The 15,171-nt window shown below is 46.0% G+C and overlaps 3 protein-coding genes across 4 annotated transcripts; 2 read left to right on the forward strand and 1 right to left on the reverse strand.

Annotated features, from left to right (window-relative positions):
- The first annotated feature begins 227 nt into the window (after positions 1-227).
- rint1 (RAD50 interactor 1) lies at positions 228-4,716 on the forward strand. The gene is made up of 15 exons (XM_086103747.1): positions 228-574; positions 642-767; positions 1,011-1,126; positions 1,288-1,461; positions 1,610-1,750; positions 1,832-2,003; positions 2,085-2,195; positions 2,322-2,547; positions 2,615-2,752; positions 2,848-2,942; positions 3,171-3,275; positions 3,430-3,650; positions 3,756-3,936; positions 4,074-4,192; positions 4,415-4,716. The coding sequence occupies exons 1-15, from the start codon at positions 332-334 to the stop codon at positions 4,632-4,634; spliced, it is 2,388 nt and encodes a 795-aa protein (XP_085959873.1). The 5' UTR covers positions 228-331; the 3' UTR covers positions 4,635-4,716.
- Positions 4,717-4,721: 5 nt separating this feature from the next.
- On the reverse strand, positions 4,722-6,655 carry nopchap1 (NOP protein chaperone 1). The gene is made up of 4 exons (XM_086103748.1): positions 6,544-6,655; positions 6,125-6,193; positions 5,895-6,028; positions 4,722-5,815 (listed from the first exon to the last, which is right to left on the reverse strand). The coding sequence occupies exons 1-4, from the start codon at positions 6,599-6,601 to the stop codon at positions 5,633-5,635; spliced, it is 444 nt and encodes a 147-aa protein (XP_085959874.1). The 5' UTR covers positions 6,602-6,655; the 3' UTR covers positions 4,722-5,632.
- Positions 6,656-6,898: 243 nt separating this feature from the next.
- Positions 6,899-15,035, forward strand: slc41a2b (solute carrier family 41 member 2b). Of its 2 annotated transcripts, XM_086103107.1 has the most exons (12): positions 7,043-7,060; positions 7,829-7,959; positions 8,045-8,433; positions 9,562-9,669; positions 10,744-10,815; positions 11,047-11,191; positions 11,268-11,414; positions 12,655-12,802; positions 13,274-13,353; positions 14,004-14,135; positions 14,205-14,353; positions 14,416-15,035. In XM_086103107.1, exons 3-12 carry the CDS (start codon positions 8,086-8,088, stop codon positions 14,599-14,601), a joined length of 1,515 nt encoding a protein of 504 aa, XP_085959233.1. In that variant the 5' UTR covers positions 7,043-7,060; positions 7,829-7,959; positions 8,045-8,085; the 3' UTR covers positions 14,602-15,035. The 2 variants fall into 2 exon arrangements, with proteins under 2 accessions (XP_085959232.1, XP_085959233.1); XM_086103106.1 differs by having other exon boundaries at positions 6,899-7,060; positions 7,829-8,433.
- Positions 15,036-15,171: the final 136 nt, after the last annotated feature.

A 15,171-nucleotide genomic window follows, 5' to 3' on the forward strand; every position in this document is an offset into this window, starting at 1 on the left:
ACCGGTCCAGTGATGAATAGGAGGGGGGGGGGGGGGGGCGTGGTATGTAATTAACATTTTTACCGTCTGAAAATAATAGAAATATTAAACGTTTTAACGTTAACAACTAACACGATACAAGTGTTTTTTTATTTTATAAAAGGAACGCAGAAAGCGTCAGTGCAGTTTCGCAAATTCATTTGACTTCAAATCCCGGGTGGGCGAGATTTTATTCACACAAATTCATTTGCAACAATTTTCCCGCCTGCGGGGGACGCTAGACGTCAAAACAAGCTCCTTCTCTGACGTAGGTACCTTCGTGGCAGGAAGTTTGTTTTCTGTCAGAGCCAAGATGGCGTCCTCCGCAGAGGGAGACGTCGGTGCTGAAAATCTGTCAAAAGAGTCTTTAAATCCAGTTGATCCAAATCGTGTTGATACACTTGACAGTCGTTGTTTTTTGGACCTTTCTGACGAAATGCGTGACTATGTGGTGGGTTTTTTGGACAAAGAAGTGGGCAGCGACTTGAAATCTCTGAGGAATGTGGGAAGCCTTTTGGAGAAATTAAAAGAGGACAACAGCACGTTAGAAAAACAGGTGAGCATTAAATGTACAACAAGACATTGTAAATGTTTGAATCGATGTGTCGTGTACCTCCATTTAGGTGTTCACAGTGTCCAGCTCTGCACCTCCCCAAGTGTCTGCAGCTCTGTCTGCTGCTGAAGATGCCAGATCTTCTTTGGAGGAGCTTCTGCAACGAGAGAAACTCATCTCCACAAAACTGCAACAGGTAAATAAGACGACACGATATATATATTTTTTAATTTTACATCTTGAAACATGCCACTGTGAAATGTGTTTAAAAAAATGCGTTTTTTTTTGCCAAAATGGGTTGTTTTACTATTGTCAAATATTAGATAGTATTGGATAAGATGAGCTGTGGGACTTTCTCCTATTTCATACTGTGTGATTAATTATGACCAAATTCCTCCGCAAATATTTGCAAAAAGCAGTTCTCTGTTCCCACTCGTAGCACCTCCAATGCTCCCAGCCATGGATGGATACTCTCAGCTGCAAGCTGAGCCAAGTGGAGACGGTGGAGAGACACATGAAGTATCTCCGCTGCCTTCAGCACATTGAAGAGCTCAGGTACGAAATCCAAAACCACCCCCGTGTATTTATTTGTTTATTTTTTAACTCATTCAGTACCAGCCGATTCTGGACCAAGTCTGAAAAGACGTTTATAAACGTCTTTGGGAGTGAATGAGTTAATGACCATCTTGGATTTACTGCACTCTGTGTATCCACAGCGCTGTTGTCCAACAGTGTCTGATGACCAGCAGCGTGTGGGAGGCCATTAGGGCAGTGGAGAGCATGGCTGTGATGGATGCCGGTCTGAGTGAGTCCAAATGTTCTCACCTGCGGGACTTTCTCCGCGAAACTCTTCACTTCTGGCACAAGATCATCAAGGATCGGCTGGCTGGGTAAACGGCCACTTCATCCCTGTCAAGCATGCGTACATGTGACATACAGCGGTACCCTGACTTATGATTACAATGAAATCATTCTTCCCTATTGAACGAAATATTTTCGGTGAAGTTAACTCATCTCTTCATCTTGTGCAATTCTCAGGGATTTGGAGAAGGTGTTGACCCAGCTCCACTGGCCGATCATCTCCCCTCCTACCCAGTCTCTCACGCCCACCGCCAACGGGCAAGAGCTGGCCAGTCAGCTAGAGCTGCTTGTCACACAGCTGCTGGCCCTACAGACATCGTATCCTTCCCTTCCAAATATCCGAGTCAAGGAAGTGACTTAAGTAAGCCGTCGGATTCTTTAACTCTCTCTCCCGTCCAGTGATGACCTCATCTCTCAGAGGACGTCGCCCTGCTCCAAAGCCAAAGCTCAGCCGGCGGCTTTCCCCAAAGATCCTCCGCTCTGCCTACCCATCAAAATCATGCTGCAGCCACTCAGCAAGAGGTTCCGATATCACTTCTATGGCAATCGACAGACCAACACTCCCGGCAAGGTTGCTCTCCCCCATCACTCGCCACACATGCATCCACGCAACCCTGTTTGTGAAACTTGCGTCTGTGTGTTCATTTGACAGCCTGAGTGGTACCTGACTCAGGTGCTCATGTGGATAGGGAACAACACAACCTTCATGGAGGAAAAGATCCAACCTATCCTGGACCGAGCTCATGCCACCATCAATGCCAGGGTGCGTATAATTCAATGAGCTCATGCCTTGTATTTTTGATGAATAGTGCCCCCCCCCCCAAAAAAAGTATTTAAATCAGCAAAGAAATTTTGTGAGTTATTAAAATAACCGCGGGTACTCTTTCAGGTCGAGCTGTGCCGAGGCCTGCTCACTTTAGTCCGGGAGAAGGTGGCAGGTGACGCGTCCCGCCTGCTTTACGACGACGCGCTCTTCTGCCACCTAGTGGAGGAGGTGCTCCAGTTCGAGAAGGAACTGCGGAGCATCCACTCCTACCCGCCGCCTCTGCCCGGCCTGCTCCACCTGCTGCTCGATGACGCCGTCCTCCAGAAGTGGCTCACGGTGGAGAAGAAGAGTAGGTTGGCAAATTTTCCCGGCGGGTGATGGCGCGACGCTAACAACTGTGTTGTGTGTGCGTGCAGTGGCGCTGGAGAAGGTGGATGGCATGCTGTCAGCTGAAGGAGCGTGGATCTCTCAGTACAAAGACATCCGAGACATGGATGAGCTCAAGGCCCCGGATTGTGCCGAGACCTTCATGACTCTGCTACAGGTCATCACAGGTAAAGCCTTGACCCTCAATGGGATAAACACCGAGCACCACTACAATGTTTAAATGTATTTCTGGTTACCCCCCCCCCCCCCCCCCCCCCTTTAGACCGCTATCGGCCGTTACCTTGTCCGTCTGCACAGCTGAAGTTTCTGGAGCTGCAGAAAGAGTTGGTGGATGACTTCCGTATACGACTCACTCAGGTAATATCAAACAATACATTTGGGTTAGAGTTGCCCCCATAAATGGAAAATACAATCCTGGCTTTTCTCTTTTCCTCTCCTCTCTCATCGATAACGGCTTCAAACAACAAAGAGTATGCAGAAAAGTGCTTAAGATTGAATGACCGTGTCTTAGGTGTTGATTGATTTTATGGCCGTGGTCAAGAAACCAGCGCTCGCTGAACTACCTTTCTCTTCCGTTTCATTCAGGTGATGAAAGAGGAGTCGCGCTGCCCGCTCAGTCCACGCTATTGCGCCATCCTCAATGCCGTCAACTACATTTCCACCATCTTGACGGACTGGGGGGACAATGTGGTAAGGCCCGGTCCGTTGATTGTGACCAATGGCTGGACACTTCAAATTGGAATTTTTCTGCATGTATATTTATTTTTTATTGGTTAACCCTTTCAGGGACAGTGTTTGCTTGTGCAGGAAAGGGTTAATGATAAAAACAATTTTGCTCGTTTAGTTTTTCCTGCAGCTGCAACAGGCGGCCGTGTCGCTCGGCGACGAGGCGGCGGCGGGCGGTTTGGGGATGATGGAGATGGGTCGCCTGGCCTCCATGGAGAGCTCGCTCTTTGAAGGCCTGCTGGCCCTGCTGGATCGACTTCGGGGAGACATGATGGGCCGGCTGCTGGACGGCATCATGAGGGACATCACGGAAAAAGCCAAAGCATATTGCCAAGACAGGTGCGGATTTTTCTCCTTCTTGTCGTCATCGCAGCGAGTCGCGAGCTTTGGCTCGGCATGAATCGCCTCCGTTGTCCCCCCCCCCCCCCCCCCCCCCCCTTGTAGGTGGTTTTCTCATCCGTCCCAGCACGACCTGTCGGCCATGACTTTGTCCAGTTCCGCGTGTCCCATGATGCTTTGCATCAGGGACAGTCTGTTGAACCTGCATCAGGTTTTAAGTCTGTCGCTGTTCCAGCTGGCTTGGCAGGGCCTTGCAGAGAGACTGGACAGCTTTCTCTATCAGGAAGTAAGGACTGAAAGCAGATACATTTGCCCCCCTCCCTCACTCAACCCAATTTAAAAGGCTTATTAAAAGTAGCGGGACACCCTTGCGTAACTTGAATCAAGTGACTTTATATGTCCATATGTTTCTCTCTCTTTCAGGTGGTCCTGTCCAATCATTTTAGCGATGGAGGAGCAGCTCAGCTTCAGTTTGACATGACCCGAAACCTTTTCCCTCTCTTTGGTCACTACTGCAAAAGACCTGAGAACTTTTTTAAGCAGTAAGTACAGACAAAAGGTGTATCGTAGACCTCTTTTACATTCGGCTGTGAAGGGGAAAACGTTCCACCTGAATGTAAATCAGGATGCTATTAGCACGTAAATGAAACGCACGTTTTTCATTTCAAATGTCCCACTGCATATTTTGAACGTAGCATTCTGCTAAGAAAAAAGCACAGTCTTATTTATAATTTTTTTTAAATCAAAATTTCCCATCTTCCCAGTGTGAAGGAAGCCTGCATCATCTTGTGCCTTAACGTGGGTTCTGCGATTCTGCTGAGGAACCTCATCAAGGAGTCATCCTCAGCAGAGGACACCAGGGATTGGACGGGAAGGGACGACCCCTCGCCGCAGTCCGCCTTGAACGAGTTGGGAGTTTACTACTTGGCGCCTTGTGATGTCTTAATTCTCTTTAACCTCAGAGCCTCCTGGCCTGGACAGTGACAGTTGGGATTTCCAATCTATCAATCCACAATTTCACCTTTGAGTTCCATCATGTACAAAAATATAGTTCCATTTGTTGTCATCCCGAAACCCATCAGAGTCCTTTTATTATCTGGAATGGCTTACTGTACATCAAAACTATATACAGTATTGGGGAGGAAAAAAAATACCCATTAGGCAAACATGTACCGTATTGGCCCGAATATAAGACGGTGTTTTTTTTTTTTTGCATTGAAATAAGACTGAAAAAGTGGGGGTCGACTTATATTCGGGGTCTAGACATTATACCCATTCACGACGCTAGAGGGCGCCAGATATAATTGAAGCGAATGCTGAACTTGACTCCCCAGGCCAAAGTGAAAACCCCTGCCACGAAGAATGAAAATAAAAATAGCGGTAGCACGAAGAAGAAAAATAAAAAATAGCGGTAAGAAAGAAGAAAAAACAGAAAATGGAGAAACGTAGTGACAAGCTGGAGAAAAATGGGTCAAAGATCGGCCAGGTTAACCGGCAGCTGAGGAGATGTAATTTACATATCAAAAACCAGAAGCCATTCATTTACGATTGTGATTGCGCTTTAGATTTGAATGAGGCAAAATAACATGCTTTTTCTCTCAAATATATTGTTATCATTTGTTTCAGATGTACTGCAATTATTTTCAGTATAAAAATTTAATTTGGTGTTCAAAAAGTCTTTCTTTCAAACTTGAGTCTTGAAAAAGAGGGGCTCGTCTTGTAATCAAGGCCGTCTTATATTCGGGCCAATACGGTAATTAAAATGAAAAAAAAAAAAATCCAGATTGGGCAAACACGTAATTAATTGCTGGATCTGCTCCGACCCTTAAGGCAAATGACTTGACTTCATCCTGAATGAGTGCAAACTGTTCCCATGGGGAGGCTCTTCAGTTCAGTCAAGGAGCTTTTGTGTCCTTTTAATCACTCGAGACAGTGCGGTCTTGTCAATACAAAGTCTTAAATCTCCCATGTGGACGACACATCTATTTCTCCGGCTGCTCCACAACCTGGATCTTGATGCTCTCCTTCTTGCCTTTGTGTCCCGGTAGTTTGAGATTCCGTTCGGTTAAAACAATGTTCGATTCCTCCTCCTCAGAGTCAGAAGAACTCTCCTTGTCCTCCTCCGACTCGCTGTCAGATCCGCTGAGCTCTACCAGCGCAACGTCCTGGAAAACACAAGGAAGAACTGAACTGCCGTGAACAAATCATGTCGTCAAATGAAATGTGTTAAGGTTTTCTGCTCACCATCTCAATAACTTTCTCAGCCGCCTCCACATCCTCGATGTCGAAATGTGTTGCGGACGTTTCTTCAATCTGCTGCTTTAGCTTCTGATTGGCTTCCGCGATCTGCGGGAGGAAACTCTGCAGCCGTTCCATCACTGTTCCAGAACAGAAATCCCAAATTGTATTTGTACATGCGTTTCTTCTTCGTTGCAGCGTTCAGTACTGGATGCAATGATCACAATTCATCTCACCGCTGCTGCGTGGAACTCTTTCTGTCTTCAGCCCATCCGGTGGTTTCAGCAGCAGCTTCTCAACGAGACCTGAGTAACAAAAATGACAATATTTTAAGTTTTTAATTAAACGATCGAGTACAGTCAGTCCCAATTTACGTTGTGACGTGGGAGACGAAGGCACACTCAGTATTGTATTTACTTTTCACATAGGTTTGATATGTATCACCGAGAAGTGATTTTCAATTGACTATAATAATGGATAAAGTACGGCGTTAGTACTAAAGTCGGGAGCTTTTAGTACAAATGCATTCGTCGTAAACTGAGGACTCTGCGTTTACAGTACGAGCATGAGGTTTTCTAACTAAATCACGTAAAAGCAACTCATTCAATGTAACCTTCCCTTTTAAGAGCAAACATTTTAGGTTTTATTTGCTCACCTCCACCGCTACCGCATGACAACAAATCCTGCGAACTTGATTTACTCTGTTTATCCATTACAGAAGCAACACGACGGCAAAATGTTCACGTGTATTTTTTTTTAGTTTTTTTTGAGGGGGGCGGGGGTGGGACAACATCCGGGTCACAAGTAACATGAGTGATACGACTGTTCTGCGTGTCTGTTGCGCCTCTAACGTTCAGGAGGAATTCGGTAAATTAAAAAAAAACGCCATGTACTGCAACTGTTATGTCATAACAAATCATTGTCAGTGAAACTTTCCCTCTAACATAATATACTAAATAAACGCAAACTGGAATGACTACAATACACAAGCTCTTTTAAAGCGCGTCACACCCATGTACCGAAAAGAGTGCGGCGCGGGCCGAGGAAAGAGAGGTACTATCTTTCGTTTGCAGATGATCTTCGGCCAGCTCGCTGACGCGGCTGTGTGTGAGACTGTCATCATCGGTTTGCATCTTCTTCGATTTTGGATGAAATGTCTTCGCGTCGCAATGGTAAACTTCCCGAATAAGACACGCTTAAAAATTACGACATGAATTATAACCACGTGCTTCTTTTATGTCCGAAACGTCGACAGTAGCCTTTGTTTTTCCCAACGTTGAAAGCGTTGGAAGACTGGTGGAGCCCCAAACATTTCTCTTTTTTTTTTACATAGCTAGCGTAGCACGTTGCTAACTATCACAAACACTGATTTACGAAATATTTGTCTGCTTTTTAGGCTATTCGAATTCAACGCGAAGTTGTTGTTTTTTATTTTTCACACTGAGACGTTATCTCAAGTGTCAAGCGTGAAGAAGAAAGCGAGAGCGTCAATACAAAAACGTCATTCAGCAGGAAAATGAAATACTGGATGTCAAATTTGCATTTATTCTTTGAAGACTACATTTCCACACTGCTTATTTATGCGGAGACGTAAAAAATGCTCTCTGGCGCTAGGTTTTCAGTATTGGAATAAGGAATGAAAAAACGCCCCGAAAAACAAGCGCATGCTTGAAAATCTGTGATACTGCGTCCAAACTAGGTTTCAGGCCGTCCTGTGTCGAATCATGCATGTAAGATTAATTAAAAGCTTTAAATTGCTCTCTTGTATTTCACTCATCAGCCTCACAGTTCTAAGATGATCTAGGGTTAAAATATTAAATCCCGTCTACAGTAATCTCCCTTTCCCCTTAAGTCACCTGACATAGGCTCTGCATAGGAAAGCATTACAGTATACAAAATGAATGGATGTTGGATGGATACATTTTTTTTTAATCTTACAGTTTGATGAGTCTTAAGACCCGTTCTGGAACGAGGAGGCGGTTGGAGATGAAAAGCTGCCACGCGAGAGCCGATCATGAGCATCGAGAGACTCGGCGGCGCGATCGGGGATTCCCTTGGCTCTAGCCTGACGGTACGCATGAGCGGCGCAGGCGGAATCCGGAGTTCTCTCTCCCTGAAATCCGCCGCTCGGATCACCTCCCTCCTCCAAACCATAGTCCCCACCAGCTACACCAAGCTCCAGGAGGAGCGCCTGCCTATGGCCGACCTCGGGGCCAAACCCGAAGCCGGCGCGCTCCAGAACGGCTACAGACAAGAGACGCTTCACCTGGAAGGCCGACGGCTGTTGGACCGCGCTTCTCGCTCGTCTGTCACTCTGTCGGACTCCGGAGATGGAAACTACTCGGAACTGGAGCCGATGTTGGCCGAGAGGAGCCTGTCCGGGGACGAGGCGGATGGCGAAGAGGATGAGGAGGAAGGGACGCAGCCTGCTGTGCACATTCTGCCCAAGGAGTCCCCCCTGGCCATGGCTTTTCAGATCCTCGTTCCTTTTCTGTTGGCCGGTTTTGGAACTGTATCAGCCGGTATGGTGCTGGACATTGTGCAGGTAATGTAAGTTGTTTTCTTGTTAGCAGATGCTCGTCGAAACTAGAATTGCATTGCCAAGGCAAAGCAATTCTCCGTCCCTATTGTTTGAGTGAAAAACGTGCATCGCCACATGGAATAATTTTTTGGTGCGTGGGGACTTTTTATTCCAAACCTTTTATTATGAAACAAGAATTATTGTGAGAGTTTGGTGGCAGAAAAAAAATCGCAAATTTTTAAAAACATGTATCGATGTGGTCATTATTTTTTCCTTTCTTTCTAGCTTGAAACAGAAAATTAAAAAAAAAAATCTACATTTTTTTCATTTTTAGCCAAAACAAAATTCATTTTGTTGTTTTCAAACATATGCTGTACTCCTTAATTTTATGATCTTACTTAATTTTTAAATTTTATTTTGCCTATTAATTTTTTTGGGACAAACATAATTTTTGTACTTTTACTTTTGTGACATTGTTTTAAATGTTTATCCCCCCCACAAAAAAAAGTTATCTTTTTGGTTAGAATTAAGAACAAACTAGCAAATTTCAAGAGACTTTTCATTAAATTATTTTTGTTAGATTCATGTATTGAATGAATTTTAGTTTATTTGTTTTTGCGTGAATAAAAAGAAAAGTGAATTTCTGCCAATACTTACAATAAAGGAAAATGTAAAACAACAACAACAAAAAAAGCATTAAACCATAATAAATGAGTAAAAGTGTACAACAAAATACCGGGACTTAGAATGTACAAATCACCTTTGTAATGACTTTTAAGTTGATCTTCTCAACAAACCGAAACTTCCTTCTTTCAGAAAGGCAGTCGGCACACATTGTTGCGTTAATGGCTTTCGGCCGACGCGATGCCAGCAAAAGCCTGTTGTTCATGACTTTAATTGAAGTGGCCCTGCAAGCACACTTAATTCATGAGACATTGCACTGCATGGGGGGAGGGGGGGAGGGGAGAGAATTAGATTTCACTGCATCAAATGGTGTCAAAAGAAAGATTAGAAAGTCGATAAATCTGCTCGGCGTGCCGTTGTCGCCCTCTGCCATATCTCTTAAGTGGAACAAGATGTCCCCCTCCAACTCGTGAGGGATAAGATGAGTGTCATCAAAATGTCCTTCCTGGCTCTGTTTTGCCCAAGCAGCACTGGGAGGCGTTCCGCTACATCACCGAAATCTTCATCTTGGTTCCCGCTCTTCTCGGCCTCAAGGGCAACTTGGAGATGACGCTGGCGTCGCGCCTCTCGACGGCGGTTAGACAAAACACACACACTCGCACGCACGCACGCACGCGCAAGCTGTTTGTTTGCCTAATTTGTTCCCGTTCAGTGGCTTCCATCCACCGTAAGTGGCCGTTACGCAAAAAGGGAGGCGCTGGGGTGAGTCATCACAAAAAAAAAAAGGGCCTTCTCTCAACTCTACCCCTCGTGGAATTGTCCCAAAAATGAAGCAGTAATGTGTCTGCTCGGATTGATTCTTGCATTATGAGTCTCCCTTCTTATTTTTGTTATTAACTCATTCAACACCAGCCAATTCTGAACCAAGTCTGAAAAGACGTTTAAAAACGTCTTTGGGAGTGAATGAGTTAACGAAAAAAAAAAAACATGCATAAGATATCGTAGTGACACTACACGAAGAGTTCATTCCTCAACTCGGATGCTCTCTTTTGTCGAAACGCATATTTACTTTGGAGGAAAAAATTGCCGCGCAATATGGAAATTCAATGGCTTTGCGAAACCAGTTTGACATTTCAGTCCGTTCCCTCGTTTCACTTCTTGAAGAGCTAACAAGTAGCTCGCGGAATTTCTGCCTTTGTTTGCTTTGGAGCGATTTGTTACTACCCCCCTCCCCACCAGCGCCCCCCTTCCCCCCCACTGGCTCGCTCCACACAGCCCCTCCACATTCACAGTGGAGTGGATTTACCTCATGTCAAGTGAGCTGGAAAAAAGACTTTTTGACGGTACACTTTGGCTCGGCTTTTTGTCGAAAGTAGGCCAGATTTCAGTCTTCGTGTTCCAGTCGGGAAGTTGCTGTTGTGTATTGTTTTTTGTGAAAACAAGGTCGGACTTGCCAGGCCGCTGTTCCTTTTTTTTATTTTTTATGAATTGTGTACAACTCGTTCGTTGAACTGGATACCGTCAACCAAAATAAAACAAAAGGAAGTCATTATTGTGCCATTCTTTCGGCCACGGATCCAAACACGGCACGTAAAAACAACAAAAATAGACAAGCAAACATTCCATGTGGGGGTTGGGGGGGAAGTTCAAAACCACAGACGGTGTTAATTTGCTTGTTAATTTGCTTTTTATCGTGTGAACCCCACACAGGTGAACGTGGGCAAGATGGACTCGCCGATTGAGAAGTGGAATCTAATCATCGGCAACCTGGCACTCAAGCAGGTCAATTCTTCTTCAAAAGCCGTATTTACTTTTTTTGGAACGAGGACTTATGTAATGGGTGCTTGTACTTGTTCGAAAGTTGGAAGAAGACGAACCCCACGTTATCATGTCACGGAGTCTGCCAGATGGAGACAATGTTAATCATACACCCACCCGTCGATAAACTCGTCCCGGCGCGTGTTTGGATCATCCCGGCCGTTTCGCAACAGTTGCTGTTTTTATTTTGTTTAGGTTCAGGCCACTGTGGTGGGCTTCTTGGCCGCCGTGGCGGCCGTGGTTCTCGGCTGGATCCCGGAGGGCAAGTTCCAGATGAGCCACGCCGTGTTGCTGTGCTCCAGCAGCGTCGCCACGGCCTTCATCGCTTCCCTGCTGCAGGGTAAACGTCAACTGTCAAAACCCCCAAAAAACGGAAGACTCTGGGCTAACTTTTTTGAAGTGCCCCCGTGTTTCAGGTTTCATCATGGTGGGCGTGATTGTGGGCTCCAAGAAGACGGGCATCAACCCGGACAACGTGGCCACGCCCATCGCCGCCAGTTTCGGTGACCTCATCACCTTGGCCATCCTGGCTTGGATCAGCCAGGGCCTCTACAAGTGCCTTGGTAGGTCAATGAGCATCGAGCATCTCATTTTTCTTGGCGGTCGATTCTGCAAGTCGATTTGGGGGACAAAATCGACCAAAAAAAAAACCACCTTGAGAGACGGGTTCATAGCTCAAATTATTATTTTTTTATTAAGTTGAAAAAATCTCTGGGAGGGCCACTCACAGATTTTCCGAAATGGGCAACTCACAAAAGATTTTAGTCATTATCATTTGCGTTTTTGTGGCGCCAAAAAAAAAACAAAACACCTTGAGAGATGCATTCATAGCTCAAAATTTTTTTAAAATTAAGTTTAAAAAAAACGGGGAGGGCCACTCACAGATTTTCCAAAATGGGCAACTCAAAAGATTTTAGTCATTTTTTTTTGCGTTTGGTGGATGGTCAGCCACGCCAGAGATCCAAAAATTCTACATATGCAAACAATTAAAAAAAAAAAAGTCAATGATCCACAGGAGTGTCTTCGGTCAAATACCTTTTGTGCTCGCGGTTTTTTGTAAGTTCCATATTTGGCCACTAGAGGGCCCCTTGTCCCTCTCTCGAGCACAAACGCGCAACCTCAGCTTGCACAACAGACCTCCTTGTCTTCTCCCGGCACATTCCACATGTTTAATTCATGTCGCACCCAAAACCCGCTTGTAATACAGTCAACGCCACTCCCGCCGATTGCAGCATCACATTCAAACTCACGCCGTCCGCTCGACCTCCGAGATGTTCCCTCCTCGAGAAAACAGAGGCACGGTTTATAAAAACACTCTTCAGACTCCATATTTCCACAGCCGGAAGGCGTAATGAGGCTGTCTGGCCTGTGTCTCTTCCCTCCACAAAGTCCGTGTTGTTCTCGAGCGCAGCCGCGCTGATATTTTTAAATAAAAGTTGCAACAAAAGGCTGTTTTGGGAGAAGGGTAAAAAAAAAAAAAAAATGGAGGAGACACTGGCATCAAGTCACTTTTAATTTTCAGGCACTTTTTTTAAAAATCACTGTGTTGTTGTTTTTGTGTTGTAATCGTTCTGGCCATAAAAGAGGGAATTGTTTCCAAATTTTAAAAAATGTGTTAAGTTCCAAAAATGATGCGAAGAAGCAGACATTTATCGCGTCATGAATTGGATTATTTTTTCTTTTTTTTGGGGGGGGGCATCTCAGGCAGTGAAACAATATGCAAATAACCCAGCATTAGCATCTCATTGATGCGCGCGAGCGTAAAGACGGATGACGAACACCTCCCCCTTCCCTCCTCCCCAGATCCCTACCCGTACGTCTCCTCCCTGGTCTGTGCCTTCTTCATGTGTCTGACGCCACTGTGGATGGTCATCTCCTCCAAGCACCCGGCCAGCCGCACCCTGCTCTACTCGGGATGGGAGCCGGTCATCACGGCCATGATCATCAGCAGGTATTTTCTCTGCGGTGCTTGAAAAAAACGAGTCGACAAGCAGTTTTTTGTTTTTTTTCTGCTTTCTGTGATGCCATCAGCTCTGCCTGACGACTCATCCCTGAAATAAATTGCGACAGCTAGAGATGCTGAGTTCCGCAGGCTTTATAAATGCAGCTATTGTCTTCAGTGTGCTTATTATTATTATTAAATGTCTGCGCGGAACAAAAAAAAAAATAAATAGCTGCCTGAAAGCATGAACTGGAAACAAGTACGCATTTTTCTTTTCAGCCTATTGTGACCTTTCATGCATTTTTAGAGACAGAAAACGCTGTGATAGAAGAAAATCATGTAATCAAGTTTCGCAACAAGTGCCCGGACAACAACCTCGTGCTAAGATCCGCACTGCCGACTTGCTCGGGTTTTTCCAACGGCAAAATTGCGTTGCGGCCGTTACTTTTGCAAGTGATGCGGTTATCTTGTCGTCAACAGCATCGGAGGGCTGATCTTGGACAAAACGGTGTCTGACCCCAATCTGGCTGGAATTGTGGTCTACACGCCCGTGATCAACGGTGAGTCGCAACTAACGGCGCCAGTGGGCAATTGGAACCAAAAAGGCATTCCATTTTTTTCAAAGGCGACAGTGCGCCTGATAATCTGATGCGCCTTCGACATGGTTCAATATTCTGATTTCTTGGATCTAGGATTTTAAATGTCCCGTACGGCGCAAAAATATTCGTTTGAATGAAATGGAAACGATGTGGCACTTGTTGAGAATGCCACAGAGAAAAATTCCACCAACCGGTGGAAACGTTGAGTACGATGGAAATTGTACAGTTATGATTACGAGTTCAAATTTATTTCTAGATCAAAAAAAAAAAGTCATTGTTTTGAGAATAAAGATGTCTTTTTTCAGGATTAAAAAGTGTCCGCGCTGCCATCAAAAGAACAGTTAACATAAAATGACAACTTTCGTCATTCTTTTGAGCTTATTTAATATTGGGCTGAGGACAAAGCCTTGTGGGATTCCATGGCTCAGTTTTATACAAAGAGGATGCTGTAGCTCTTTCAGTAAAATATTTATACCCCTTGAAATTTCCTGGATTGCATTTGAGGTGGGGATGAATGACTTGAGCAGGCCGCCGTGTGAGGCCGACTCCTTTATTTTTTAGCAGGAACAACCCTTTTCATTGCTGTTCTGACCCCCTTTCGCGGTGTCAAGGTATCGGAGGGAACCTGGTGGCCATTCAGTCCAGCCGAATCTCCACTTTCCTGCACTTCCACTTTGCCCCCGGGGAGGTCCCCGAGGAGGCCAAGGGCTGCTACTACCCCTGCCGCACCTTCTTCGGCACAGGTCAGCCCCGCACCGGCGTCGGATTGCCGCTCTCTCGACTCAAGCATCTTGACTTGCTTTTCGCCCCAGGGCCCAATCACCGATCCGCTCAGGTTCTCCTCCTCCTGGTCATCCCCGGCCAGCTGATATTCCTCTACACCATTCACCTGATGAAGAGCGGCCACACCACGCTGACGCCCGTCTTCATGTCCGTCTACCTGGCCGCCGCTCTGCTGCAGGTGCGCAAACGGTCGCCCGTCGAATCGGTGGAGCTGCTTATTGTGTGCGTGGCCTTCGCCAGGTGTTGCTGCTGTTGTGCATCGCCGACTGGATGGTGCACTCCATGTGGCGCCGCGGCAAAGACCCCGACAGCTTCTCCATCCCCTACCTGACGGCGCTGGGCGACCTGCTGGGCACCGCTCTGCTGGCGCTCAGCTTCCACTTCCTGTGGCTCATCGGCGACCAGGACAGCGACGTGGGCGACTGACGGGTGACGTACTTTGCTATCCATTTCCGCAGCTCGCAATCGTGGAGACTTTTGCGCCGGAGCACTTGCGTATGACTCTGCTAGTCCTTTCAAACGCCCCTGAAAAGTCCTCCGCTTGGCTGGAATGATTCTTGGATTGACTTTATCCTGGGAACTGTGCGCGAGTGGCAAAGTTGCAATTCGAGTTCCAAATTGGTTGGCGCAACGGATGCTACGGCCCTTTTGTTCACGTCATTGCGGGCTTTTGCGCACGTACGACAGGATCCGGTATTCAATCCAGGAGCCCGCGTGCCTCTTGGGATTGACAAAATGTTTCTCAGTGGATGTCAGTTTTGCACCCCCCGCCTCCCCAGAAAAAAAACAAAACCCTGCCATGTAGCAGCAGCGTATGCCATTGAAATGTTTTTGTCTAAATAAATATTTCCAATATCCTATCTCAGTGTTGTTGTCGTCAAAGGTGGTGAGGAGCAACATGAATTTTCACTTGAGCAGCCAGCTGTCCTGATACTTACTTGCTCCGGAATTGACTGTGAAGGTTTTTGTGAGTCTTTGCAGTGCAGAAGCATAGCC

The sequence above is a fragment of the Hippocampus guttulatus genome, chromosome 22, assembly GCF_054856545.1.
Source record: "Hippocampus guttulatus isolate MCC_2025c chromosome 22, RoL_Hgut_1.0, whole genome shotgun sequence".
Classification (NCBI taxonomy): Eukaryota; Metazoa; Chordata; class Actinopteri; order Syngnathiformes; family Syngnathidae; genus Hippocampus; species Hippocampus guttulatus.